Source organism: Aquarana catesbeiana, linkage group LG01 (genome assembly GCF_042186555.1).
Source record: "Aquarana catesbeiana isolate 2022-GZ linkage group LG01, ASM4218655v1, whole genome shotgun sequence".
NCBI lineage: Eukaryota > Metazoa > Chordata > Amphibia > Anura > Ranidae > Aquarana > Aquarana catesbeiana.
Genome location: NC_133324.1, coordinates 606,190,892 through 606,203,810, shown reverse-complemented (window position 1 = coordinate 606,203,810; position 12,919 = coordinate 606,190,892). Strand labels below are relative to the sequence as shown.

Here is a 12,919-nt window from a genome sequence, read left to right as displayed (position 1 = left end):
CTTAAAGAATGCTGGCCTATGGAAACAATTCATAGGCTGTAGCTATTCTTTTGTATGTCATTTGAATTGTGTGGTTTGACAATATAAACTTTAGCTGGGAGTGTTCTGAATTATCTAGTGACTTTTCCTATGTTATGCTGCTAGGTGAACAACTTAATGAAAAACAGCACCCTTGGTTCCAAGTTGATAAATTGCCTTCTTGATAGCTTTGCGTGAGTAACAATTTATAAAACGTTAACAATATGTACTCTTGTCGCCTTCATAAATTTGTCTCTTATTTTCATGTAGTGTATAAAGTTGACATTTTTTATTTATGGCTTTATATAGCAACATTAGTCCATCTATGCACAGCTTTAAAACTAATATCTTATTTATTCACAATTAGCTATCACAAATTATTTACATATATTATATACATCATCCATTGGATTCAAGCCATTTCAGTAACAGTGAAATGCGAAGTGTTAAAATTAGAATTCTTTTCCCAGGAATCTGGCTTCCATAAATGGAAATCAAATGCTTACTGTGGGTTACTGCAATTTGCAGTATAGCTTTATTTTGTGTGATTCCTTATTGAATAAATGGTCCATTGCCACAGAATTTTATTTCTCCTGCAAATGTTTATAGATGCAGAAAAATGTTCTGTAGCATATCCCAAGCAATTAATAGAAACAAAATGAGTCCATGCTTTGATAGAGCTTTACTGATGAGCTTACCATTATTACTTGCTCTTCAGTTAATATTTTGCTGATTTTTGAGGGAATTGTAAAAACATTGTTTGTGGTATTTAACTGCTTATTAATAGGACACAACAAGATTTAAAAATGAAGATTATGTTCAATGAATACATATTTGTGTTATTATCGTAATGTTTACCTGAAAACATGTTTCAATGTGTCTTTTACATGTTAACTTGGGTGGTGCTGTTGCATATTTCAATTATTGCATTTAATTTACAGATTTGTAATTAGTTCCTCCAGTGTCTTGATAGATGCAATATTTTAATCACATTTAGGAATGTGAATAGCATATGATAAGTTCAGTTAACAGAATCTATGGTTTTTAGTCAAATTACATTTCAGAGAACTTTCAACTCACTTTCTCCATCTGAATTATCAGTGAATGAATGAATATAGCCACTCTGTCTGTAAAAAAGAAAAAAAAGGCATGTAAAAGAATGTTAATAATATTTACCGGTCCCACCAGCATCGGATTTTCAGCATCTGACATTTTCAGACATTTTTAATGCCTTCTGCATGCTGGTACATAACTAGTGCATTTCTTCAATTTACATGCGTTTGTTAAAATTTGTACTTCCTGTATAGCCTTAGTGTTATAAGCTTGTGCAAATATCATAAGTGTGTGACGAGCTTTGGAATGAGATGTAAGAAACTGTTATTATTTAATAAAAAAACAAAAAAACAAAAAAAATCAGTTTTGAATGGACAGATCCTTGTCCTGTCAACAGCTTTTTGCGCAATATTTCCTTCCAAATCAGTAGATTAAAAAGTTCTCATTCAGTAAATAAGTTCTTACATTGGTCATTTATTTCATTTTTGTTTTAGTGTGCGAACCTCTGTCAGGATCTTTTTTATTGATGTAATATAAATGTAACGCTAAAACAAACAATCCAAATATGAACAAATAATATATACTATACTATATTATTTGTTCATATTTGGATTGTTTGTTTTAGCGCAACATTTATATTACAGTATGTTTTGAATATTGGTCACATTCGTGTGTAGCAGCTTCACTTTTGTATATTGGGTTAGCGCAGTGTTATTTACAGTTTCTTTTTTATTGATGTAATATAAATGTAGCACTAAAACAAACAATCCAAATATGAACAAATAATATATACTATACTATATTATTTGTTTGTATTTGGATTGTTTGTTTTAGCGCAACATTTATATTACAGTATGTTTTTAATATTGGTCACATTCGTGTGTAGCAGCTTTACTTTTGTATATTGGGTTTGCGCAGTGTTATTTACAGTTTCTTTTTTATTGATGTATGTGTCCCCATTGCAGAGATTTCCTCTCATGAGGACATGGCAATAAAAAATTGTTTTTATCTGATGTTATCAAGTAGTCTTCCAACATAAAATTGCTACTTCAGGCTACTTTCGCCTGTGCATATAGGATCAGTACATTTTCTCACATCTAAAAAAGGGAGTAGTAAAATCAATTACAATAATAACTTTGTACTTTTATTGTATACTTGAAATGGCGTTACCACTTGTGATACTAATGACTAAAAAATATAAATTTTTCTGTTCACCAGATTCAATGAAGTTGGCACCAAAGTAAACTTAGTTTGTAATATTAAGAAGGATGCTACAGGGCTGAAATTTGATGCGGGGGCATTTTACAATGAGGTGTCTTCCATGACCTTAAATGTTACCAAGTTGAGTATCTACAAGCTAGATGCAAACTCTCTTTATGTCAGTGGTAAGAGTAATTCAATCTATTTGTAGATAGTGAATGTAGAAATTTCAAACACCAAAGTAAAATCTATCTTTGTGTTCTAGGATTCAATAAGGCCATGGCTACAACAAGTAAGTTGCTATACATTATTTTAATAGCCGTAAAGAATGCATTTCATATAAAAATAGCTGGATATAAAAAATGAGTTTTAATTAAACATTACATATTACATATATGTAATTCTACCTTCATAGTACATTACAGTATAGCTCTGGTAGTGTCTGAGATATCTTCTTCACCTATTCATACATTCATTGTATTCCTACATTAGAGAGAAGATAACTGTAGTGGGGTCCAATGCTAAGGATAGGATAGTGCTCTTTTTTTTTCAAACATTGCTACTACTTTCCATTATTTATCTACTATATGCTGATGTCATTGATTTTAGAAGTAGATATTATTATATTAAATTTGTTATATGTGAATATACAGTATTATTGTTCAATACACAGTATGTTATATGATAAACCAAGATGAGATTTCAAATAGCATGTTTTGTTTATAATGTGAACTTGTCTGGAAATTATATCTTTTTACGATTATAAGGTTTACAATCATAAACAGCTAATTTTATCCTGCCATGGCCCTAGCTTAGTGGCTTGCTCTGTGTATATGATGCATTTAAATGGTCTGACCAAATGTGGATAATCCCATATGGGCAAATCTGCATGCAGGTTGTCCAGTAAACCTCACGCCAAATTTGTACTTCCAATGCTTGCCAATACAATTTGCACTTTTAAAGGAATGTGAACATTTTTTAGGCTTCCAACTTTAAATCATTGGGTCTTAGGTCTGATTGCCCAAAAACCTGCTGGCACGCATACTTAAAATTATATGGTATTAAAATATATGGGAGATCTACAATGACTACATAATGGCTAATGAATTCATATATAGTTACTGTGTGTTGAGTTACATAGTGGCATACTTTGCTTGTGTACATAATACTGTATTTTTACAGCAGATTTCTCAAAGTACCCAATAATTAGCGTAACTTTGGCAGCAGCAAGTTTTGGATATTATAAAATGAGACTTACTCCATACATTGAGTTTATATGCTAATTTGAGACTTCTAGAGAATTAGGTATTGTGGGTAGTACTTGTTTTCTTATAATGTGATAGAGGAAAAAAAAACACTGATGTTTTTAACTCCCTAGCAATGGTGATCCAATGTAGCCCTGGTGCGAATATTTATTTGTTATTTAATAGTAATGACACTTTTTTGAATTTGTCTCTTAACCTCTTTAAGTCCGAACACTTTCACCCCCTTCCAGCCCAGAACAATTTTCACTTTGAGTGACAAATACTCAGGTATGCAACACCGTGCCCAAATTAATTTTTTATCTTTTTTTTAGACAGATAGAGCTTTCTTTTGGTGGTATTTAGTCACCACTGGGTTTTTTAATGTTTTGCTATGTAAACAAAAAATACTAAAAAATTTTGAAAAAAAAACTCTTACACTGCAGTCTGTGAGTGTACATGCAGTCTGACAGGCTGCTGTACACTCACAGGCTGCAACAATGATTCTCTCTGCTCTCACAGCTGATCTGTTTAAGAGCAGACAGACCTGATGTTTAAATTTGGTTTCCATTGAGTACTATGTGATTGCAGTGATTGGACACAGAAATCACATGGTAGAAGACCATGTGATCACCAGACACAGCGGTAATGTGATCCAATGTGTCAGAGTGACACGCCGATCACCGGGCTCTCGGGTACGTACTCTGTGAGCCACGCAGGAACCACCTATGTGGGCTGACGTACAAGTATGTAAACCCGCATCAGTGCTGCTTCCCGTTCGCAGTTTATAGGCTATGGGTGGACAGGGAGAGGCTGTAAGCTTTAGCTTAGTGTATTTGGTAGGTAAGGAATTTGTGGTTGATTTACTAAAACTGGAGAGTGCAAAATCTGGTGTAGCTCTGCATAGAAACCAATCAGCCTCCAGTTTTTTATTTTATTTTTTTGTCAAAGCTTAATTGAACAAGCTGAAGTTAGAAGCTGATGGGCTACCATGCACAGCTACACCAGATTTTGCACTCTCCGGTATTAAGAAATAAACCCCTATGTTTTCAAGGTACTATAGCCATTACCAGACTTTTTCACGTTGCCATGCCATCCCATGTACTATAGTTATAATTGTATTGGTGAGGGTGTCTCTGTAGGGTTCCACATCCGAATTGACTATACAAATTTAGGGTATCCCCTAAATGGACTTTTAAGGCACTAACATAGTTTGTAGAAAAAGCATATTTAATTAAACATAGTATACACAATAAAAATCGGAATGTTTCACTTACGATATCTCCACAAAATATGTGAGTCTACACAATATCTTTTTGATTGTAACATATATGCTACTAAGAATCTTATATCTCTATATATCTTGTGTTTGTTATCACTACATTGTAGATATATGATTGACCCTCTTATAGACACCCCTGAAGAAGGAGACATAGATACTGTGAAATGCGTCGGGTGAACTACAAGAAATTTACTGTCAATCGTTGTGGTGATTTTGTACCTTGTACATAGCAACTGCATATACTATTGTATACTATGTTTAATAAAATATGCTTTTTCTACAAACTATGTCAGTGCCTTAAAAGTCCATTTAGGGGATACCCTTTCTTTGCATGTACTATAAATGGATGTCTTCTAGTAGACTTCAGATGTATAGTAAATTATAACTTTTCTTTTAATAATAACAAATTGTTGAAAATTAAGTGTAAACATATCTTTGGTAAGTAATTCTTCTTTTTGTAATTTTAGCAACTAAAGCTCCATCTTTGACTACATTCGGAATTTTTGGACCCAGGCAATTCTTTCTTAATTTTACAATAACGAACCTTAACTTTAATGCAAGTCTAGCTAACAAAACCTCTAGCCCATTCATAATTTTAAAAAGAAAACTTGACAACTTGGTAAGTGACATCTTTATTAAACATTAATTATTGGGAATATTAATATAGAAGTAGTGTACTGAAATGAATATGCCATTTCTTTGTACACCAATTTTTGGAGTATGCATGGGGGCTTCTTTCTGCCATATTTATAATGTATCAAACAACTTGCTGGTGCACTAGAAATAGTGAACTGGCCTATAGGCCACCAGTAGCTCAACAAAGATTTCACTGAAAGCTGACCATATTCTAATGGGCCCTGGCCATGGGATGCAGGTAAGTATACTTCTGGGGTGGTGTAAGGGGTGGTTGGTTTTGGTCAGGAGAGGGATCAGAAAAGGTAAGTGCACTTTTCCTTTCTTAAATTCTCTTATATAAGCTATGTCTATAGGTTATTTATATATGACATTTCTCATGCTATAGTAAATCTTATGTATATAGTACATGTTACTATGCCTTCAAAAGAGGCAAAAAAAAAGCAATCCACTTTTGTTACCCCAATAGTAGGTGCTCACAATTATAACTCTCAAAACAGAGACTGTGAAATTGTTCTTTCTTCTTGAAATCAAGTAACATAGCTATACAATGTAATGCAAGCTTACCCTATTTTTTATCACACTTTCTAATCACCTCAAACTATTTACTGCATCTTTTTTGTGCTTAATTTGTTTGAGTCACTTTCTAGTGACCTAATCATTGCATGATATTTTTAGGCCCAATCACTACATGCCTTTTTATTTGTTCTACTGAAGATCATCTTACCAGAAGCTGTCTGTGCACTTGTGGTATAACAGCCTAAGGTGGTCATATTGTTGAAGGGGCATTCAGACATGCAGGTGTGATCCAACCTATCTCAGTCACCCGTCTCTGCTGGACCTGCAATACACATGAAGAGTTAGTTCAGCCCAGCATTTCTGTGTATGCAATAAAGAGTGACAGATGAGGCAGATGAAGATATCTCTGTCACTGGCCTACTTCAGAGAACAATAATAATTAGACAAGGGTTTCTAGACTATCCTATCATTATATCCTATGAGTAGTGATGAACTGAACTGCCCTGGGTTTGGTTTGAGCAAGGTTCTGCAAAATTCAATGAAGTTCTTCCCCACAACCAAGGATAGATATGAGGTTCTGTGGGTGGGGGGATTATTTGAATTTCTAAGCACCTTTAATAATAGGGGGGTCCCCAGATATTGGCCATCCCTCCTACATGAATTAGTACAGGGCACCCCTATACTCATTCACAAAAGAAAATCACCTAGAAAAAAGATAAATAAATTTGACAAGCCATTTATTAAAAAATGTAAAATCCCCCAAAAATTCCCTCATTGTTAATCCATCTTCAATCATGACGCCTGCCACCTATCAACTTGTGGAAAAAACCTAATTGGCTAAGGTAGAGCCAATCAGGAGAAGCTCTGTATGCATTCAGAAAATACACAGCTGCCTATGAATGGCCAAGCGCCACTCAGCCCAACTCTATTTTGGTGAATAATATCAAATTTAAACTCGCGCTGAATGGTGAAAAAACTGTGAAAAAGAAAACTAAAGCAGCTGCCACACACAAAGTGCTACTCACTAGAAATGTAAAATTATGGAAATGTGGCGCTCGCAAATGTTATTAGACATGTGTGACCAAGTGTAGATGAGTGCAGATGTGAATATACAAAGCAAAAAACATGTAAATAAAGTCCAAATAAATGTGCTGAATGTTCTGATCCGCAATGGGAAAAAACTTTTGAAGTGCAATGGACCACAGACGCTCCAGGACTTTTCAGGTGCAGAAACGCCACCCCCACATGTGTCCCCACTCACCAAATGACGATGACCCCCAGTTTTGCAGTCTGGGGGTCACTTCAGGCTTATGTGATGGTATCCAGAGAAGCTCAGGAGTGGTGTTGTGCACATCAGAGCAAAGGATTTCTTGTTAGAATTTCTCAGAGTCACCAGGCACCAAAAATTGAAAAAATGGAACTAATAGTGAAAAGTACCATTTGAAAAGGGATGTATTCCATATACAAATGGGTACATACAAAATGGTTGATAAAAACAGGCATGTAAAGGGATTAGAGATGGATCCGGACGCTGCTCGCGGTGTGCGCTCCAGAAACCAGGACGTGCGTTCCAAGGAGCAGGGAATGACGTCAGTACCACCGGAAATACGTCAAATTTGACGTATTTCTGCACGTTTCTGCACCTGAAAAATCCTGGAGCGTCTGTGGTCCATTGCACTTCAAAAGTTTTTCCCATTGCGGATCAGAACATTCAGCACATTTCTTTGGATTTTATTTACATGTTTTTTGCTTTGCTTTTTTGCTTTGTATATTCACATCTGCACTCATCTACACTTGGTCACACATGTCTAATAACATTTGCGAGCGCCACATTTTCATAATTTTACAACTCTATTTTGTTCCTGGTGTGAGACAAGAAGTTCTTATCTCATTGCCGAAACACAAGGTTATATACTACATACAATTTTTACAGCACGCCCTGTGGGCACACCTTTAGTGTAGAAAATAATTCATTTGGACCAGCTGGCCTAAACAAACTAGTTAAAAAAACAGTGTTCAACTTTAAAACAGGACCGCAATCATCAAATCAAGTTTAAAAAAGCTCCCATACAAATAAATGTATTGTCACTTAACCTCCAAAGTGAAAACCCACAGGCTCAATTTTTTTGCCTACTTGTGTTTTATTCACATCTCTAGAGACAGGTGCAATAGTTCTTATGGAATTCCTGCATATGTGCAGAAAGTTTTCAGATTCCTGGGGAATCCCTAGATGTACCAGATGTCCTTCCTCCTAATGTGTGTTCTGATTCCACCCCTATTGGATACTTTTTCTGGTTGTTCTTTTTATAAGAACAACTCTACTCCTCCTTTATGGGAAAGTGCATCATTGTCTTTTACAGCTGATCAGGTGAGTAGACAGTTGAGGAGACTTAAGGCAGTAAAATCAGCACGCCCTGATGGAGTTAGCCCCAGGGAGCTTAGGGCAGACCAGCTTGGGAGTGTTGATCAATGGGTGTTTAACTTGAGCATGAGTCTACAAAAGGTTCCGGTTTTGTGGAAGATGTCCTGTCTTGTCCCTGTTCCAAAGATACCACGTCCTTGTAGCTCCAAGGATTATAGACCAGTGACTTTGACCTCCCACATTATGAAGACCTTGGAGAGACTTGATTTATATCAGTTACGACCCATGGTTAGTAAATGTTTAGACCCTTTGCAGTTTGCATACCCGCCAAGACTGAGGGTTGAGGATGCTATTATTTTCATGGAGGTAAATCACATGTATGCACTCCTGGATAAGTCAGCAAGCACTGTGAGGGTCATGTTTTTTGACTTCTCCAGTGCTTTTGATACTATCAGACTGGATCTTTTGGGCGAGAAGCTAGCAGCAATACAGGTTGGTGTTTCCCTTGTGTCATGGATTGTAGACTACCTGACAGGAAGACCGCAGTATGTGCGTTTGCAAGACTGTGTGTCAGATAGGGTGATCAGTAATCTTGGGGTTCCACAGGGGACAGTTCTCTCTCCCTATCTTTTTACTGTCTACACCACTGATTTCAGCTACCAGACAGAGTCTTGCCATCTTCAGTTTTCTGATGACTCTGCGGTAGTGGGATGTATCAGGGATGGGGAAGAGACTGAGTATAGGACTGTGGTGGAGAACTTTGTCACATGGTGTGAGGTTAATCATCTGTATCTAAATGTGGCAAAGACAAAGGAGCTGGTTGTGGATTTCAGAAAGAGAAAGCCACCAGTGACCCCAATTTCCATCTGAGGAGTGGATGTGGAGGTAGTAGAGAGTTACAAGTATCTGGGGTGCACATAGATAATAAGCTGGACTGGAACAAGAACACTTAGGTACAGGTGGCCAGCGCTCTCCTGTATGCAGTGGCATGCTAGGGAAGCAGGCTTATGCCGCGTACACACGATCAGACTTTACGGCATACTTGGTCCGGCGTACCGGATTTCGCCAGGCAATTTGATCGTGTGTGGGCTCCAGTGGACTTTGTTTTATCAAAAGTTTGACGGACTTAGATTTGAAACATGTTTCAAATCTATCCGGCGGACTCGAGTCCGGTCGAAAAGTCCGCTCGTCTGTATGCTAATTCGACGGACAAAAACCGAGGCTAGGGCAGCTATTGGCTACTGGCTATGAACTTCCTTGTTTTAGTCCGTCATCATGTACGAATCCGTCGGACTTTGGGTGATCGTGTGTAGGCAAGTCCGTTCATTCATAAAGTCCGTCGTAAAGTCCGTCGAAAAGTCAGCCGGGCAAGGTATGCCATAAAGTCCGGTCGTGTGTACGCGGCATTAGGGTATCCGACACCAACAGACTCAATAAACTGATTCGCAAGGCCAGTGATGTTGTTGGATTGGAATTGGAGTCTTTTACAACAGTGTTGGAGAGGACAATGTTGTTCAAGTTACGTTCAATCTTAGACAACTCCTCCCACCCACTCCACAATAGGCTGGTCAGTCTGTGGAGTACCATCAGTGACAGATTGTTACACCCATAATGCACCATAGAGCGACACAGGAAATAATTTTTGCCTGTGGCGATAAGATATATACAGTATTTCACAAAAGTGAGTACACCCTTCACATTTTTGTAAATATTTTATTATATATTTTCATGTGACAACAATGAAAAAAATACACTACAATGTAAAGTAGTGAGTGTACAGCTTGTATAACAGTGTAAATTTGCTGTCCCCTCAAAATAACTGAACACACGGCCATTAATGAAAAAAGTGTGTTTATGGACTGCGCCAACTATTAAAATAAATTAGTGTACCACCACTACTATTTACAACCATAGACCTTTATAATGTATATTATTCAAAATATCCTAGCGGTGTGCTGTATAAAACTATTTATGCAGTGTCAAACCACTGTTAGTTTACCCTTCAAAAATGTATGAATACGTGCTCATGTGCCAAATAAAAAACATAAAAAACATATAAAAGTGCGTGTCCTAAGTCATAGGATTCAAAACCATAAAAACGTGAACATGTGTAGAAAACGAAAAAATGAAGAAATGAAACTGCTGCTGTAAAATAGATAAACATTCAATAGATATCTTTAGTGAAAAGTTCAATGCACTCAGTGCAGCAGTAGCTGACAAGTCCCAGATAAGTCGTCTCAGTGAGAGATCAGCCAGCTCCTATGGATTCATCTCTTAATTGTGCAGCTAAATACCACCATTTTGTGATTCCACCACCACCTATAGATTGGCCACTCACCAGAAACAGGTGAATGTGTGCCTTTGGCTCATTAGTTGGATAACCACTCCACACAATGGATCAATCTGTTCCCTCTTCAGACTACCAGTTCTCATGGAAAATAAATGGCCATCATGGTATAGTATGTCTATAGTATATCAGGATTTTGTGTTGTTTTTATAGTATGTTGGTATTGTGTTGCTTATTATTTGAGGTAGTGTTAGAGAAAGTGGTGTATTATTTGTATTTGGTAGTTTGCCTGCTATTTTAATCTGTGTTATTTATGCTATGTTGTATTTTAATTATATGCATATTTTATTTGTAGTGTAGTTTTAATTTTGTTATTTGGTGTTAATGGCTGTTATTTGTAACAGTTGTTTTTTTGCATCTTGTTCAGTTTATTGTTGTGATCTTGTGTTGTCTTTGTAAAGTGTGTCTGTGTCGTAACAATTTCCCAATTTCCCTTTGGGATTAATAAAATATTCTGTATTCTGTATTCTGTATTCTGTAACTACAAGGTCACATGTTAATTAGTTCAAAAGTACTTCTGTCTTGAACTACACCATAATGGCTTTGTTAAGTTCTGTGTTCAGCATTGCTTAGATACAAATGTTGTAAGCAATGGAATGCGCATAAAAAAGTTAAAAAACAAGAGATTAATTACAACATTTACGAGTCATTTTCCAAGAACAATAGGCATAAACATGTGAAAATGACATTGAAAATGTACAGGTAAAATGGAATAATGGAAAGAAAATATTTACAGAGAATACTTAACTTGTACTTAATATAATGTTCCTTTTATAAAATGTCATTTATTTACATTTATATATTGCTCATCTTAGCCCTTGTATTTGTATTTTTTTATATACAGTGATATTTCGGTTCACAAACTTAATTTGTTCAACGACTCGCGAACCGAATTGGTCGCAAACCGAGGCAAATTTTTCCATAGGGTTCAATGTAAATCAGGTTAATCTGTTCTGAACTTTTTTTTTTGTTTTTGAACCACAAAAATATGAAACAAAGAACAGTACAGTACAGTATGAAGAGAGAGAACACTAACTAACACATTCTTGTCACCTGGATGACCGCCCTGCACTTTCTTTTCAACAACATGCTTGCTCTGAACAGTCTTGTCACCTTCATTACTGCTCCGCACTTTCTTCTTACCACCATGCTTGCTCGGAATCTTCTTTGAAGCCATACTGGATGTCCGGTACAGTACAGTATGTAATAAAAAGCACACAAAAAAGCTTTACAGCAAGTTTGCACATGGATGTACAGTACAGTATAGTACTGTACTGTATGTGCTAAAAAGCACACCAAAAAGCATCTCAATACTGTAAGTGTCTTCACAGTACACTTTCAGTGTCTCTCTGTGAGCACGATCTCACCTTCAGGAAGTCAGGACCACGTGTCAGAGCAGGGAAGATGGCCACAGTTCTAGTTCGTGAAGCGGAGTTCGTGCACGGAAGCAAATTTTTGTGAACCGAGGTATCACTGTATAGTACATCAATGTTCTTAAAATGCATTCATAGTTTAAAAAAGTACACATGTTTTTGATAATTTAATAAATTATTAAATACAAAAATGGGACTTTCTTTTCAGCACTGAAAGCACTGCCAAACATTATATAAAATCATCATACGTGTTTGTAGTCTGTTAAAATGTATCTAGATATAAATCCATATTGTAGAAAATAAATATTTTGGTGCATTCAATATACAGTATGTACAGTATATATTAACCACTTTACCATGCTAATAAAATTGTTTTATTATATATAATGTTATTGCAAACTCAAAGTCGATATGTTTCAGAGTACAGTGCTTCTTCAGGATGAGACTAGGAAGTAGTTCCCAAATAGGGATGAGCTTATGAATTTTGCTGGTTCAGAGGTACGGCAAATCAAACAGCTGTTCAGCAAAGCTGCACCTCTTGCTGAAACAGGCAGTGAAATTACTAAATGTGACAGCTTCACTCTCAAGATGGTTGTTAGGGAACCAGCATTTGCCAATGTCCTAACCATTAGTGGCATATTCCCACCCAGCCCAGGATTCCTTCTCGACATCCATACCAGACTCTCATCAAGGATTAGAATCTGGTGTGTATTTTTTTTTTTTTTTTTTGCATGGAGTCCCTTATTAGAATCTATACAATCTAGGTATAAGATAAGATATAGATGAATGGAATCCCAGGCCTCTTTGTTTACAAATAGAGGTGAAACAAAGAAGTCGGAAACTGTCATTTTACCGTTAATTTGCATTTTAACTTTAATTTGCAGTCATATA

The 12,919-nt window shown here is 36.3% G+C and overlaps 1 protein-coding gene across 1 annotated transcript in view; it reads left to right on the top strand.

Annotated features, from left to right (window-relative positions):
• LOC141127346 (uncharacterized) overlaps positions 1–12,919 on the top strand; it is a 182,528-nt gene that overhangs the window by 134,899 nt on the left and 34,710 nt on the right. Inside the window, exons 18-21 of the mRNA XM_073613687.1 lie at positions 145–212; positions 2,290–2,456; positions 2,537–2,563; positions 5,262–5,413. Coding sequence (XP_073469788.1) covers positions 145–212; positions 2,290–2,456; positions 2,537–2,563; positions 5,262–5,413 — 414 coding nt within the window. The remainder of the gene's footprint in view (positions 1–144; positions 213–2,289; positions 2,457–2,536; positions 2,564–5,261; positions 5,414–12,919) is intronic.